Source organism: Barbatula barbatula (assembly GCF_947034865.1).
Source record: "Barbatula barbatula genome assembly, chromosome: 5".
Lineage (NCBI taxonomy): Eukaryota > Metazoa > Chordata > Actinopteri > Cypriniformes > Nemacheilidae > Barbatula > Barbatula barbatula.
Genome location: NC_136769.1, coordinates 15,893,786 through 15,909,807, shown reverse-complemented (window position 1 = coordinate 15,909,807; position 16,022 = coordinate 15,893,786). Strand labels below are relative to the sequence as shown.

General features: G+C 39.4%; 3 protein-coding genes across 4 annotated transcripts; 2 read left to right on the top strand and 1 right to left on the bottom strand.

Moving 5' to 3' along the window:
* The first annotated feature begins 43 nt into the window (after positions 1-43).
* On the top strand, positions 44-4,117 carry shmt1 (serine hydroxymethyltransferase 1 (soluble)). The gene is made up of 12 exons (XM_079457318.1): positions 44-405; positions 1,062-1,158; positions 1,265-1,410; positions 1,501-1,616; positions 1,715-1,875; positions 2,030-2,111; positions 2,281-2,493; positions 2,570-2,686; positions 2,795-2,917; positions 3,030-3,146; positions 3,282-3,392; positions 3,474-4,117. The coding sequence occupies exons 2-12, from the start codon at positions 1,072-1,074 to the stop codon at positions 3,644-3,646; spliced, it is 1,446 nt and encodes a 481-aa protein (XP_079313444.1). The 5' UTR covers positions 44-405; positions 1,062-1,071; the 3' UTR covers positions 3,647-4,117.
* A 21-nt stretch (positions 4,118-4,138) lies between these two features.
* smcr8a (Smith-Magenis syndrome chromosome region, candidate 8a) lies at positions 4,139-8,884 on the bottom strand. The gene is made up of 3 exons (XM_079457317.1): positions 8,632-8,884; positions 6,335-8,548; positions 4,139-6,219 (listed from the first exon to the last, which is right to left on the bottom strand). Exons 2-3 carry the CDS (start codon positions 8,482-8,484, stop codon positions 5,781-5,783), a joined length of 2,589 nt encoding a protein of 862 aa, XP_079313443.1. The 5' UTR covers positions 8,485-8,548; positions 8,632-8,884; the 3' UTR covers positions 4,139-5,780.
* Positions 5,421-15,903, top strand: top3a (DNA topoisomerase III alpha). 2 transcript variants are annotated; one of them, XM_079457315.1, is made up of 19 exons: positions 5,421-5,481; positions 9,870-9,929; positions 10,037-10,110; positions 10,196-10,271; positions 10,362-10,470; positions 10,616-10,759; positions 10,855-11,025; positions 11,199-11,302; positions 11,394-11,468; positions 11,608-11,690; positions 11,808-12,015; positions 12,210-12,395; positions 12,486-12,615; positions 12,710-12,823; positions 12,952-13,117; positions 13,239-13,385; positions 14,073-14,195; positions 14,290-15,005; positions 15,439-15,903. In XM_079457315.1, exons 3-19 carry the CDS (start codon positions 10,052-10,054, stop codon positions 15,591-15,593), a joined length of 2,766 nt encoding a protein of 921 aa, XP_079313441.1. In that variant the 5' UTR covers positions 5,421-5,481; positions 9,870-9,929; positions 10,037-10,051; the 3' UTR covers positions 15,594-15,903. The 2 variants fall into 2 exon arrangements, with proteins under 2 accessions (XP_079313441.1, XP_079313440.1); XM_079457314.1 differs by lacking the exon at positions 5,421-5,481 and adding an exon at positions 9,291-9,708.
* Positions 15,904-16,022: the final 119 nt, after the last annotated feature.

The window sequence follows — 16,022 nt, the reverse complement described above, 5'->3', positions numbered from 1 at the left end:
CAGTATGACGCCTGGCGTTAAAATAATAAAAGGACATGTCTGCGGTCATGAAATGATTAGCAAATGACGCGCACTGTTTTGCTGACACCGCGTTTTTCACTAGTAAGCTTACATGGAGTCACCACGTGTTGCCATTGTATTGAATTGAATTTAGCAAGCCTGATGCTCAACATTTTATATTTTCCCCAAAAGAAAGCACAAAATAACTACACATTGGTTGAACAATATAAGGTTATTCTATTCCGTTAAGTCAGAAGAAAAGGAGGTGGGCGCGTGACCACGCCTCCCGTGCTTTCATTGGTCCCCAATATTCGCGGACTTTGACACGAGGAAACCCACAAAAAACTGCGTTGATACAACAAAGCTGGTTGGACTCGGGACGCATTGTTAATCACATCTGTAAAGGTAAGTGTACAATTATTTTAAGTCTTATGCAATACACATTGTAAAAGCGTGAGTACTTTGAAGCAGAGTTTGGATTTAGTGTGTCAAATCCAGAACTTTTGACAGCCTACAAACGATCCATGTTCTCGACAGAAATCTGTGTCAACAGTATCTTCGTTATTTAAAATATATGTGTCAAAGAAACGGCCAGTCTCTGTTAGATGCAAAGTTATCCCTTGTATTTAAGTCTCATTTAAACAGATACATATTGTCTGTATTTCACGGGGGGAAATTACCACAAAGGGATTAGATTTGATTCGTGCAAAGTTGTGGATAAAACGTGATTATAAGCATGCTGAAACTTTTATTCTGTAATCGGTCACAGGCACATGGTCTGTGCTGGCAGCTGCAGTTATATATTTGATTGACAGCTAAACCCACCAGACTGTCAATTACTGCATTGCTCAAGTGTGATTGGCTCTGCAGCAACAAACACAGTTTAAACAGACGATCAATAAACCCTCCTGAAAATAAACCTTTCAGATTCCCGACTGAACTTTGTCTACTAAATTACATTGATTCTTTGATTTGAAATAATGTTAACAGTACGTACGGCGTATGTTTTGCACACAGGAGTTTTCTCTCAAATGTAACTTAAACAACTGTGTCCCATATAGATCATCAGCTATGGCTCAAATCAATGGCCATGATAAAGAAACATGGAAATCGCACAACAACATGATGTTGGAACCTCTCAGCACAAATGATCCTGAGGTGAGGCATCCATCGAAAGGACAAACCTCACAATTATGAGCCACTGATGTAAATTAAGTACAGTCAGTTTTTAGTTTAATAATTCAGTTTATTTGTTTCAACACAGGTTTTTGACATCATAAAGAAAGAGAAAAAGAGGCAGACGTACGGATTAGAGCTCATCGCTTCTGAGAACTTCGCCAGTCGAGCTGTTTTGGAAGCTCTGGGCTCCTGCATGAACAACAAGTACTCTGAGGGTTATCCTGGACAGAGGTTATTGTTGCTCAATCATTTTGTGTTTTCTTGTCATGCCAATAAAAGCAAAGTAAAATGTTCCACAAAATTAATGACGAATGTTTTTAGATATTATGGAGGAACGGAGCATGTGGATGAATTGGAGCGTCTGTGTCAGGAGAGAGCGCTGAAGGTTTACGGTCTTGACCCGGTTAAATGGGGAGTGAATGTTCAACCGTACTCTGGTAGGTTTGTTTCTCAATATTGGCAGTTGCTAAAATGATGTATTCTATGTTGAGCATTGGGTAAGAATCTGATGGATATTTTCTATTTTCCTCGTCAGGGTCACCTGCAAACTTTGCTGTGTACACAGCTATAGTGGAACCTCATGGGCGGATAATGGGCCTGGATTTGCCTGACGGCGGCCATCTCACCCATGGCTTCATGACTGACAAAAAGAAAATCTCAGCCACCTCCATTTTCTTTGAGTCTATGCCTTATAAGGTGAGCCTTTCGTTAGAATTCACGTCTACAAGGATTAGTTTACGTAGGAAACAACATTATGTTGTAATTTGTCATGCTTATGTTGCCCTGAACCGGTATAAATGTATTAATTATGTGGCACATAAAGTGAGAACGTTTTTGTTTGTTTGTCCAGGTTAACCCAGAAACTGGATATATTGATTATGACAGACTTGCAGAGAACGCTCGCCTCTTCCACCCCAAACTTATCATTGCAGGTGTGCTTCATGTACATGTACAATTTAAGAGCTTTCTTAACATTTTCGATCCCCAATATGTCACTATAATGCCAGATATACTTGACTCCAAGAGTCAAGTATAATACTTAAATCTGTTGTAGTCCTAATGCTCTCAATGTCTAACCTTTTTTTATGAAATGCTCTCAAGGCACCAGCTGCTATTCCCGTAACCTGGACTACAGTCGCATGAGAAAAATAGCAGATGAGAATGGAGCCTATCTTCTGGCCGACATGGCCCACATTAGTGGTTTGGTTGCAGCAGGAGTTATTCCCTCTCCGTTTGAATACTGTGATGTTGTTACGACCACTACCCACAAGACCCTGAGGGGTTGCAGATCAGGTGTCATTTTCTTCAGAAAAGGTAAATTCCATGTGATTTGGTATGATATTCAGTGTGTTGAATTACATTCTTTTACAGCCGTGTCATTGATTTTTAGGAGTGTGCAGTGTTGATGCAAAGACAGGAAAGGAGACCCTGTATAATCTGGAGAGTCTCATCAACCAGGCAGTGTTTCCTGGACTTCAGGGTGGTCCTCACAATCATGCCATTGCAGGTAATAAATAATGTTGATGTCGCCCTAAATATCGAATTAATTACTTTAGTTGCATCACAATTGTTTGGTGTTTTAAGAACATTCTGTAACATTTATTTATTTCAACAGGAGTGGCAGTTGCTTTAAAGCAAGCTCTGACCCCAGAGTTCAAAACCTATCAATTGCAAGTTCTGGCTAATTGCAAGGCTTTAGCAGCTATGCTAATGGAAAAGGGATACAAAATAGTTACAGGTGAGTTTCTGATTTAGAAATTAAGTATGTGAAGCCTTTGGCAAAGGGTGATGCATCTTTTAGATACATAGTGGCTATTGGGTCATTATCTTTTTATCTTGTTATAATTCAGGTGGTTCTGATACTCATCTCATCTTGGTTGATCTGCGTCCAAACGGAACCGATGGAGGAAGAGCAGAGAAAGTCCTGGAGGCGTGTGCGATCGCCTGCAACAAAAACACCTGCCCAGGTGTTCATTAAATACAATTCATTGTATTTTTAAATGCATTTGGATGAATTGGATATATCATGTTGCTGAGTTACTTAAAGACATTTGAAGTTGTAAATCACATCTTATTTTCACAAATTCTTGTCTGTCATGAAGGTGATAAAAGTGCTTTGCGACCAAGCGGCCTTCGTTTAGGATCTCCTGCTCTTACGTCCCGAGGGTTGCTGGAGGAAGATTTTCGCAAGGTTGGCGAGTTCATTCACCAAGGTGAGTTCGTTATATGCAATAACATAACTTGCAAAGCTGTAACATGTTGGACATTGAAAACACATGTTTGTCCTCCCTTAGGCATCGAGTTGACATTGGAGATCCAAAGAAACATGAATCCTAAAGCAACTTTGAAGGAGTTTAAGGATGAACTCGCTAAAAATGAGAAGTATAAAGTACAAATCAGCAAAATTGGAAAGGAGGTGGAGGCTTTTGCTGGAAAGTTTCCAATGCCTGGGTTGCCAGAATTATAAATAATATCCATCTGACATTTGGTCTTTCCAAATTTTTTTTTTTCAATGCGCACAGAGCAAACTGTTTGAATACAGTTTGATAGTCCGTTGCTACCACCATGCGCCTCCATATGACTAGACCCCATATAGTTGGTGTCTTGTACCACTGACCACATCATGGTGATTAACATGCTTGTTTGTATTAACTTGACCAACAGAGATGAAATATCCAACTGGATATTTAAAAAATTTCTACAGTAACAATGCATTTCTATGATACAAATAAAGTCTGAACTACTGTAAATGAGAACCTGTTAGGAACTCTTTATATTTATCTTTTATTGATCTTCTCATTGTTATTTACTATTATAAAGTCATTACCCTTTAAGAATATACATCATGTGTCTCACTCCGCTTGTATTCCTAGTTAAAACCCAGCATAAATAAAATAGGATGGTGTTGTATAATAAAATATATATTTATGAAGAAACTACATAACATTGAGCTAAATACTGTAAGAAATAATTTAATGAAATTGAAGGCAGAGTAAATTCACAGTGGGCAGTAACACCTCACCTTAGGCTCACAATACTGTCATAAAATAGATGAAAAGGTGCAACAAAAATGTACCATTCAGACAATTACAGCAGATTTGTTCAAAAACAGCAAAACGAAAATGACCTTGGAAGATGATGTGCGTAAACTTGTATGGCTTAGTCTTCGTTTACATTCAGCAAACTGCACTTCTATGCAATTATCGGTCACTGAAAACTTGTTCTCTTGCCAAAAGTCACTAAGTCACTGAAACAACTTCACATTAAGACACACTTGTGATGAAACGGACGACAGTAGCAGTTATAAGGCCTGTAATTTTGGTCTACAACTGCGTTCATGCAGTAGTGGGAATAACAATTACAGACAATGTATTTTGGCATCTACAGCCATTATCGTTCATTTGAGGGTTACTGCGACAACCAGCATAAAGAAATCCCAGTCCAACACACACAGTTTATCATGCTGACATTGCTTGCACACCACTCAGACACGACGATTCATATCAATTATTAATAGCTAGAAAGGCTGAATTATACATTGTGTGATAGAGAGTGGAAGTGCCTTTAAATACCACCATATTTTTCCATCATTAAATCTTTGTGGTCCTCCAACATGCAGATGGTTGTGTAACAATTCCCCACAACGTGACAGTATAACATGCAGTACATTCTTTCACCTAATCACGTAATTACATTAAAACACTGAGGGTTGGTCACTCCATTTTTGCATTTAATTCCCAACAATCTTTTTTGAAACCTTGCGTTTATGATAAATAAAGACTCTTGCATTACACAAAATTTTTAAATTTTTCACATCAGATTCATACTTGAAGTGGAAAGGGCAAGAAGGGGACAACCTTGAAATATTCTCTGTATTAATAATTAATCTGACTTAAAACAAACCCAAAATGCAAGTATCAAAAGGCTTGACACATCCATCCAGTTTACATCAAATTGATTACTAACCTGAACACTATTTTGGAAATAACACTGTAAAACAACCTCATTTTAATGGCACAGTTTCATGAAGGCTGCTGAAAAAAAATTAATAGTAATGTACAACTGTTCTCCTGAAACTACAATCAATTTCGTAGAAGATATACTGGGGGTTTTCATATTGCAACAAGGCATTTCTTATGAAGACAGAAGAGCATTGTTAATTATTAAACCAGCCACCAGGACCGGATAATTAAATCATGATTAGGAAATGTCCTCTTGTGCAGCTGTATCTGTCACAAACTACACAGCTTGTGTCTTTCAATGAGCTGTAGCTGACTGCAGCTGTGTGCCCTTTTTCCAACTGTAAGTCTACTTGTGCAACGATATATCATTTCAGAACAGTTTTTGTAAGGTCTTCAAATCACATGAGATCAAACTTCTCTGACGTTGTATGTTTAGAGCAATACATTAAAATATGCAATGACTATACTAAACAAATATTCCAGACCTTGTTAGCAACGCCAAACATTGAACCCTCAGCTTTTAGGAATACCATGGGAACATTCTTCAAAAAATATATGAATTACAATTACATTCAACACAATTGGTCTCCTGGATTTAACTTACAATCAAAACAGACATCAAATTTTAACCTTTCACATTCAAATTTTGTACAAGTAGCTGGTGGTGTAATTAAAAGAAAAGACCCCTTTCGAGTGCCCCTGAATATAATGTTCCTTGATAAGTTCACTCAGGTACTGGACGATTTTACTCTCTTCCACAGTGTAACCCAGCTGTAACAAGAAGTTAGTCCTGCGTGATGTCACTGAGCCCTGGTCGTTCATGTCCATGGGAAGGTGAATGTGATGACAGAATGTGTAAAGGAGGGCTTTAGCTGTAAGCTGAGTCAAGAGGCTCTGAACATGAAGAAAGTAGGTGCTGCCACGTTTGATTTGTGTCCTGTGGTCTGCCATGTGGTTAATCAGTGTTCCTTTGTACGGCGGACATCGAAGGGTCTTGTTATCACAGTCCAAAATGCTTATGTAACGGCTGTATCGATTCAGAGAATAGAGTATGCTGGACCCGGCAGGAGAGGCGGCTCTAGAGAAGAAAAACAATATTGGGGAAAAATGCACAGCATTGCAAGCAAAATGCGGTTGAATCAATCATTGACAAACAGATGTGAAAACAAATATCAATTTTAAGGTCAACATACCTCTGCAATCCAATAAGTTTCCATCTCTGCAGGTCGGTAAGCTGAAATGGTGTTGAAAGCCATGGCTGGACAGTGTCGCCATATTTACCAAGGTCGGGCACAAAAATTAACAAAGCATTGACTAGCTTTCTTACCGTGCCTTCATCTGAGCCTAGTATAACAAGTGTCCGGCCACTCAGAAGGCAAAAGATGGCTTGATGAGCGAATGGATATTGTCTGATAAACCGAAGAGCGCTGTGCCCGGCTTTCTTCTTCTGTTTTAGTGTTAACGCACTGCCGTAGGTAAAAGGAGACGCCGCTCTGTCAGAACTGGTGGAGGTGCTCATGTAACTAGTGCTATCGGAGACATCTTCGATGTGTATTCTTGCCGCCTCCTCAGAGAGACCACTAGTGTTTAGTTCTGAAAACGTCAACCTCATATTGGGGCTCCCCGCCAGAGTCGAGTCTTCCAGGATGTAATCCATCTGTAAGGCGGGATCTCCGTGAAGAAGGGACAAAGGCTCTTGGTTCACCACCGTGTCCCCACAACACTCCTGTGCAATCTCAGGTAAAGGTTCCTCGTCGATAAAACCATCCTGTCCAATACAGCACGAAGGGTCCATTGGCACAAGATTTTCAGTTCCAAACACCTTAGGGGGACTTCCATCAGATGTCATTTTTGGAGACATTTTGCCCACTTTTTGATCTTCAGATGAGGAAGTGCTTGACACTTTACTCCTTTCAAGACCATCTAAGTAATTTGACTGCAGATTGGAAGGACTAACACTTCCAAAGACCTCGATGCTTTTGTCACTACCGAAACTGCCTTTGGTTTCTGTGTCTGCTGCCTCAGAGGTCTCCTGGGTGATGTCAGACGTACTCGACACTTCAATATATTCTCCGCTCGGTTTGATGCGATCTACATCTACACACGGAGTGTACGAATCGAGGCTCATCGGTTCACCAGATAAATTTAGAATGGGGATTAAAGGATTATTTGAACTGATACTGAAATTCTTTGAGGTTTCATCTTTCCAGTCTGCTTCTGCTTCAAAGAGGAAACTGGTAACTCTTTGTTTGATCAGAAGAGCCCTGTTGATCTGGCTAGTGTAAATGGAGCAGAGATCTCCTCGGAATGACCTCTCAACTAGGTTCAGTTGCTCTAGGGTTTGGAGGAAAAAGTTTGTCTCGCAGAGCTCTTCGAGTGTTTTCAGACGTTTGTCGAAGCACTTGGCAGACTTGGCTTTTATAAACTGAGGCGTGTATGTAGACTTCCTATTATCGCTTTCAGTTTCTACAGACTTGACAGAGTTGTCGGAGTTACACATTAGTGTATCGTCCACTGCACTAATCTCTGTGGGTTTCTCTGTCTCACATTGCACAAAATCCATATCTTTCTTTTTCCTCGAAGGAAAAGATGTGATTTGTCTCAGCAGATCTTTGTGTTCATAAATAGACTTTTCAACATTGGCCAGTTCATTAGCCTTTTCAATAGCTTGTGTGGAATAACAGCCTCTGTGCATTTTCTGCAGCTCTGTCTCTTTATGCAGCACAGATCGGGTATACTCCAAATCTTTCAGTTTCTTCTCCAGCTCATTTGCAAACGCTTTCCTGTTTCCCAATTTGAGAAATTCAGAAGCTTTGCTGAACTCTGATGACAGCTCTTGAAACTGCTGCATAATCTTTCTCTCATCCGCTGAAATATAAGCCATGCAAAAGGGCCGCACAAACCCACGAGCTTCTAAATCATACAGCGTAAGATGATGCACGTAGGCGAACGCTCCCTCCTTAGAATCACCCAGGACGACTTTTGAGTCCTCCACAAAATTAAGCTTTGGGTAGTTACTTCCGGGCGGATGTCCGACAAAAGAGGCTTGGTAGTCCACGGACATGATACGGAGGGAAAAGTAGTTGAGGTCGAATGTCCCGCACACTTTGGAGTCGCTGGGTATGGTGAGCAGTGGCTGGGGTCCAACCTGTTCCGAAAACTCAGAGATGAGGATGAAATCCTTAGAGAATTTCGCATAGGATGTCTTCGTCCAGGGATTTGCATTGGTAGTATGATTGAACAAAGGCACAGAAAACTCCTCCGGAAGCAACAATGGATCGGAGAATGATTCCCCAAAGTCATCTTCTTTGGTAAACGCCACAAGATCTGGTGAGCCAATCATGGTCTCTTATTATGGAGAGGAATCAGCTGAAATATCGTACAGATCCTGTTGCCATCCTTAACACCTCCACCGATAAAGATATAAAACACATATTTCACAATGGGATCATTTTCAGTAAGGTAAAATGAGAGCAGAAATTCTGTTTACCTCGAGCGTGTCTATGCAGTAAGACTGGTTAGTCATCCACTGAACCAAATCACGATCTGATATGCATGAGCTTGAATCCGACGGTGACGTCCCCTGCCATAAATATGACACATCTATCAACGATCGCCGTTTATATAAAACATTTTACTTGAATATCTTTATAATGAACCTAGAAGACACCGACGTTACAACATACTCCAGCTGTTCTGACATCCTCTTACAGCAGCCATATTTAAACGATCGTGACCAGCCCATGTGACTGTATCTATGAGGTAGTGGCGGCGTCTCAAACGCCACCCTGCTGCCTAGCTAGTGCGCATTAACAGTAATCGTAGGCATTGCGAACAAGCTCAGTTCACACAAACAGACGACGTTCTGCTTACTGCACGCGCATATATGATTGCCGAAAATACCGTACACGTCTATAATACCTATATAGGCAGTCTACACAGGAAGCACAGTAGGATTTGAGAAACCTCCCTTGTGTTTGTTATGACGCGCTTTGTGACTCTTCGACAGGGAAAATGACACATTATTTGTAGCGGTTTACAGTCCTTGTAAAGTGTTCTGATATACTTGGAAATATGTGTCACTATTATTATTATTTTCAAATTAATTTATATCATTTCCTGGAATAAACACACCAGCCAATCACTCTAACGCACCGCTTTACGACATTTTTACGACATTTCACGACGGGCGCCGAAATTAGAAAAATGTTCTTGGGTGCAAATATTTGTAACTTTTTATGAACGAAAACAGTTTCAAATACCTTCCAACATTCTAGATTTACGTGACAGTGTTTTATTTTTTTATGAAGACGTGGCAGTTAGCAAGCTAGTGTTTTGTTGAAGTGTCTGAAGTCTGAGATGTGATGTGATCATGCACTGCTAGATCACAGTAATGAACATTTTACATAGATCGCTGTTAAGATTGACAGTTCACTGCAGATTTCGACGGCAAATATCTGTAAGCATGATAAGACGAACACAGATTAAGAAAGTACTTTGTGTTGCTGAGAAAAACGATGCATCAAAAGGGATAGCAGAGATTATGTCAAATGGGAGATCAAGAAGGGTAGGTAGCCTACTGACTGCTGTAGCTACACATTATTTACATATATTGTGTCAGATCTATCAATTCAAAAAGAAGTTAAGTCCTTATTAATTTTTATTTTTGTAGCTGGTAGGATTGTCAAGCTGGTAAATGAATCATGATTTTTGTCTGTCTTTTAAAAGAGAGAGGGATATTCTGTTTACAACAAAATATATGAGTATGATTACAACCTATTTGGACAGGTGAGTACTTCTGGTAAATTATTTAAATGATTTGAATACATTTTAAGGTATCGTTGAAGTGGTATGCAACAGCTCATGTGCAGATCATGGTGTTTATTTGTTCACAGAATGTAACTGTATCCATGACGTCAGTGTCAGGGCATCTATTGGGACTTGAATTCAAAGCCCCTTTTCAGAAATGGTATGGAGAAATACTTGATCTGTCAATTGTCTTAAATAGTCATACTTAATATCCAAATAACTTTCATTGCATGGCCTGTTTACAGGCATAGCTGTAATCCTGTGCAGCTCTTTGATGCTGAGGTGGAAAAGTATTGTCCAGAAAAATTTGTACCAATTAAGGTATTAATTCAATTTATTCACACTATTTATTCAGTTTTAAAAATATATTTTAATATGTGTGCTAAAATGTAGCCCCTATTTATTACCCAGAGGACATTGGAACGTGAGGTGAAACAATGCCAAGCTTTAGTCATTTGGACTGATTGTGATAGAGAAGGAGAGAATATTGGCTTTGAGATCATCGATGTTTGTAAAGCAGGTACATTTATTTTATACGGATACAATGACTTTTATGTACGTAAAGACATACATTTTTATAGTATTTCTGTTTCCTAGAAATCAAACATATGTCACTACTAACACAATGTATTACCAATTGAGCTATGTGATATCTTTCCATTTAGTGAAGCCAAACATTCAGGTCTTTCGTGCACGATTCTCTGAGATCACTCCAAATTCTATAAGGAGAGCATGTGAGACACTTAATGAACCAGATATCAACATCAGTGACGCAGTGGATGTGAGACAAGAACTTGATCTCCGTATCGGTAAGCATTATATATATTTCACATTTATAAAAACTACACTTTTGTATGAAAAAGACTGTATTTGACATATCATGAGCATTATTATGCTTCTTTAGGGGCATCATTTACAAGGTTCCAGACATTACGCTTACAGAAGATATTTCCACAATCCCTCTCGGATCAGCTCATCAGTTATGGCAGTTGTCAGTTCCCTACTCTTGGCTTTGTGGTGGAGAGGTTTAAAGCCATTCAAGCTTTTGTCCCTGAAACTTTCTTCAAAATTAAAGGTGTTCAGTTTTCTATCTTTTATTGTTGTTCTGAATATTGAATTTTACACAAGAGTGTGAATAAATAAAATAATATCTTACTATCAATATATGTGTCTGGCCAATTTGCAATGAGCTGTACTTTTTTTATCACAAATACTTGATCCCTAATACTTAAGATTTTGGTGTTATAGTTGTTCACGAGCCTAATGAAGAGGAATCGGTAGAATTCGGCTGGAAAAGACATCGACTTTTCAACCACACAGCATGCCTAGTGCTTTATCAAATGTGCATGGAGGTCAGGAGTTTTGAAACAGCATATAAAACATATGAAACATTATTGGCATTATGTAGTACTTTTTAATGGAACATTTTGTCTTATTGTTTAGGATCCCATAGCGAAAGTGATATCTGTAACAAGTAAACCAAAAAGCAAATGGCGACCTTTACCCCTTGACACAGTGGTAAGTAAAGTAGTTATAATAGTGCATATGCACTAAATTTCTATTTTATATTTCAGACTGGATGATTGGTATTTATGTTGGCTAATCATCTTGTACATCATGGAGAACGTGTATTTGCTATATGTTTTTTTTTGTTCAGGAACTTGAAAAACTGGCTTCAAGAAAATTGAGGATCAGTGCAAAAGAAACAATGAAAATCGCAGAAAAGCTTTACACTCAAGGGTATGATAATATTCAATGCATAATTCATGACAGTGAAACGGTATTTGTTTTTGGGCTGGAACATGATGGTGTGTGTGTTGAGTCTCTTAACAAATCACCCTGTCTGTTTGCCTTCAGGTTTATCAGTTACCCTCGCACAGAGACCAACATGTTTCCACAGAACCTGAACCTTACGCCACTCGTTGAGCAGCAGACACAAGATAATGAATGGGGAAATTTTGCTCAGCGCATTTTGGACAGCGGTGGGCCAACCCCACGCAATGGAAACAAATCAGATCAGGCGCATCCCCCCATTCACCCCACTAAATACACTAACAGTTTACAGGTGAGCATTGTCTGTATCTGTGATGAAGAGTAACCAGCTACAAGTAGAGAGTTAGCGTATTAAATATATTTTATTATCAAACTATATTTCAAAACAAAGTAGCTTTAACAGTAACAAGCTTTTTTCTCAAGGAGTAGCAGTCTAGTCCGACCAAATGTTTTGTAGTAAAATTTGCCATTGTTTAATTATTATAGGGAAATGAAAAACGGATATATGAGTTCATCGTGCGTCACTTCCTGGCCTGTTGTTCCAAAGATGCTCAAGGTCAGGAAGTGATAGTTGAAATTGAAATTGCCCAAGAGAGATTCTCCGCTAGCGGACTTACGATCATTGCACGAAATTATCTGGAGGTGTATCCCTATGACAAGTGGTACAATAAGGTGCTTTATATATTTCTTTGCTACACACTTATTCAGTTTTGTTAAGTCTGCAGTTTCTTAAAAGATGACCTGTGCCTTTTTTTTCTAAAGGTTATTCCTTTATATGATCCCAATACAACATTCCAGCCCACAGCAATTGAGATGGCGGAAGGACAGACCAGTCCACCACAGCTTCTGACAGAGGCGGATTTGATTTCTCTCATGGAAAAGCATGGCATTGGTATATAAAATTGATAGTAATGGGGTACTTCAACTTATTACTTAACTTTTTTTAATTGCTTAGTTGCGTGAGGTTCACCTAATCTGTTTTGCAGGCACCGATGCAACGCATGCTGAACACATTGAGACCATAAAAAGCCGCATGTATGTTGGGCTGACAGCTGACCAGAGGTTTCTTCCTGGAGAGCTCGGCATGGGCCTTGTTGAGGGTAAAATAGCTTAATTATAGATTTTTTGTGAGTTATTGCATCCAATGGTCAGTAGACTGTGGTCATATTAGTAAATTGGAAGTTTTGGATTATTTCACATTGCGCAATGGAGTGTCGCTTTGTTTCAGGGTACAACTCTATGGGCTATGAGATGTCTAAGCCAGACCTGAGAGCGGAATTGGAGGCGGACCTTAAACTTGTCTCAGAGGGGCGTAAGGACAAAGCTTCTGTCCTCAGCTATCATGTGGCAAAATACAAGGCTGTTTTTATTGAATCTGTGAGGAAGGCAAAGAAGTGAGTTATTGCTTAACAATACATTATTTTCATTTGGATACTACTGCAAAAGCCAATGAGATATAGTTTGTGTAACAAAAAAGAAATACTTTCAAGTGTGTAATTGTTTTATTATCACCAGATTGGATGAAGCTTTGTCTAATTACTTGGGTCCGGCTCAAGAGTTTACAGAACAGGAGCAAGAACAGCTAGAAATACCGTTACCAGTGCGAAAGTGTCCTCAGTGTAACCGTGACATGGTGTTGAAGAAAAAGAAAGACAGCACTGGGTAAGACAACACCACATGCCAATGTAATTGTCCAGTTTTTCACCAAGCTACCCACTGTAGCTCAATAAACTCCCCACTGGAAGGTTTCAGGACAAGCACGGCGGATACAACTCGAGCCACTTTTTGAGTTTTTATTAAGAACACCTACACAGCTAGTTATGTGTGACGTTTAGCTCGTCATTTTACTAACTGAAAGATCGCTAGGTTGTAAACCTGCAATAAAACCACAAACAATACATCAAAATAAACTAATGAAATTACACAATCTGGATATATTAACTTTCGATCCAAATTACTAGCAATGCCAGTTTACAGATACTCACCGGCAAGCGCACCAGTCCTGATCAACAACAGAATTAAAAAATGAAACTAAAGGCGGTGCCTGCGCACTCACCAACCACACACATACAAATACACAATCTGGTAACTAGGAACAACAATAAACATTTCTGCGACCTAGTAAGATTATAACATAAATATTCCCACAATTAGAATGAGAATAAATGTACACTTATTTCCTCAAACAAGAAAAATAAAAAATAACATCCATCAATCCTAATATACCCCGCAAACAGTAGTGACACTCGCAAACAGTAGTGACACCCGCTGGAAAGTTCTACAGTAATGGTTTGGGAAATTAAAGGCGATTTACAACCTCTTTTGATCATCACCTCTGTCTTTGTACAGAATGTTTCTATCATGTATGGGATATCCTGCTTGTAAAGCAGCCGTGTGGTTTCCAGACACAGTCCTGGAGGTCTGCAGAGACGAGAGCGTCTGTCTGACGTGCCGTCCACCTCCTGTGCATATGTAAGGTTTAATGCTCTATAAATATTTAGCATTTTGTTAACATGTTGTGAAAGGTTCCATATTACATCAGGCTTAAACATGATTTCTTATACAGGCTAAAGTTTAAATTCATAAGAGGAAGCCTGCCACACATGATGCCCCTTGAATTTGTTGGATGTATCGGAGGATGTGACGAGACTCTGAGAGAGGTCTTAAATTTGAAGTACCTCAGAGGAGGAGATGGAGATTCTAGCTCTCGAACGAACAATAACTCGACATCCCATCAGCCTAGTGCACGAAGAACCAATTCGGCACTTCCTTCCAGGGTAGAGAACAGTAGACCTCCAGCGCCCAGACCCAGAACTGACAGCAACAGGCCAACAGCCAGTCTGCCACCTCTGCAACCCCCAGACCAGGGTGGTGCCATTGTGTGCAACTGTGGCATGGATGCAGTTCTTCTCACAGTTCGCAAAGATGGTCCCAATCAAGGACGTCAGTTTTACAAGTGTAACACAGGGGATTGTAAGTTTTTCCTGTGGGCAGATCAACCCGCTGAGCAGGAAGCACCCGGTGGAAGCAGAGGACCCCTAAATCAGACGTCACAACCCCCTAGGCCCTCAGTGGGCTTTGGAAACTTAGCTCAGCAACGGCAAAACAACAGAGGATCTGGCTGCAATGACGGGGAAACTATGTGTAACTGCAATGAGCCTGCTGTTACCCGGACGGTCATGAAAGATGGTCCAAACAAGGGCCGCATGTTCCACACCTGTGGAAAACCACGTGATCAGCAGTGTGGCTTCTTCCAATGGGCAAATGAGAATGTTCCTCCAGGTACACAAACATATGACACTGGTGAACAGAGAATATTGTTTATATATGACTAAACAAAGAGCGCTTTTCCACCATCATGAATGCACACAGAGGCGTTATAGCTCAGTCTCTTGTGTTACCCAGTCAGCGTGTGACACGTTTGTGTTTGCAAAGCGGCCTTTGTCATTCTTCTATACTTATCAAATTTTTATGCATGATACAGCATCAGTAAAAATCTTTAGATAAGATATTTCGTTGGCCACTTGGTTTCTATTGATAGTGCATTGTTGCGCTGACACTTTCAGCGTTTCCAGAAGAAAAAAAACACTTTTTCATGGTGTTGTATGTAGTTTGTAGACATCTTGAGAGGAGCAATTGGGTTTGTGAATGCTGTTGGGATTTAACGTTCAATATTGTCTGTATTGTTAATTTTCCATTTCTATCACATTTTCAGCCGCAGATTTTCCTGAAGGAAATAATGGTAATCGTGGCGGGAACAAAAAGACAAGCACTGTCACCAACAAACCTCCGGCTGCCAAACGTCAGAGAACCTGTGGGACATGTCATGAGCCAGGTCATACTCGGGTCACCTGTCCTCAGGGCCAGTAAAAATGTGCTTGAAATGAGCAGCGGTTTTGTAATATTTGTAAAAAATGAAATTAATGTTTTCTTGAGATACATTTTTTATATACAGTTAAAATATAAAATAGTGTAAAATAAAGTAATTTTAATACAAACTGAATTATTGATCGTGTTTCTGTTTTATATAAATGTAAAAAAAATTCTCATGGTAAATTGTTGTACATATCACAAACACTAATGTTAAATAGCTGATAAAGACGTTCAGACAAATATCTCAGGCTTGTTTTTTAACTGAATAAACCAAACAAAAGATTAATTAAAAAATGTACTTTGCGGTAGTGTTGCAGTCTATTCATGTTGTGTTAATATTCAATTAATTTGTTTTCTGTGTTCAGTTTACTAGCATAAACTATCCCTAAATAACTTACCTTTTCTTTTATATCTCACAGTAATTTA

Bases quoted from the DNA above. Each gene is read 5' to 3' on its own strand.
- shmt1 (XM_079457318.1), top strand. From the start codon at position 1,072: ATGGCTCAAATCAATGGCCATGATAAAGAAACATGGAAATCGCACAAC. The intron at 1,411-1,500 runs GTTATTGTTGCT...GAATGTTTTTAG, and splicing joins GAGGGTTATCCTGGACAGAG to ATATTATGGAGGAACGGAGC. The intron at 2,918-3,029 runs GTGAGTTTCTGA...GTTATAATTCAG, and splicing joins GGGATACAAAATAGTTACAG to GTGGTTCTGATACTCATCTC.
- smcr8a (XM_079457317.1), bottom strand. From the start codon at position 8,484: ATGATTGGCTCACCAGATCTTGTGGCGTTTACCAAAGAAGATGACTTT. The intron at 6,220-6,334 runs GTATGTTGACCT...TTTCTTCTCTAG, and splicing joins AAACTTATTGGATTGCAGAG to AGCCGCCTCTCCTGCCGGGT.
- top3a (XM_079457314.1), top strand. From the start codon at position 9,535: ATGAACATTTTACATAGATCGCTGTTAAGATTGACAGTTCACTGCAGA. The intron at 11,303-11,393 runs GTCAGGAGTTTT...CTTATTGTTTAG, and splicing joins TTTATCAAATGTGCATGGAG to GATCCCATAGCGAAAGTGAT. The intron at 12,616-12,709 runs GTATATAAAATT...TCTGTTTTGCAG, and splicing joins CATGGAAAAGCATGGCATTG to GCACCGATGCAACGCATGCT.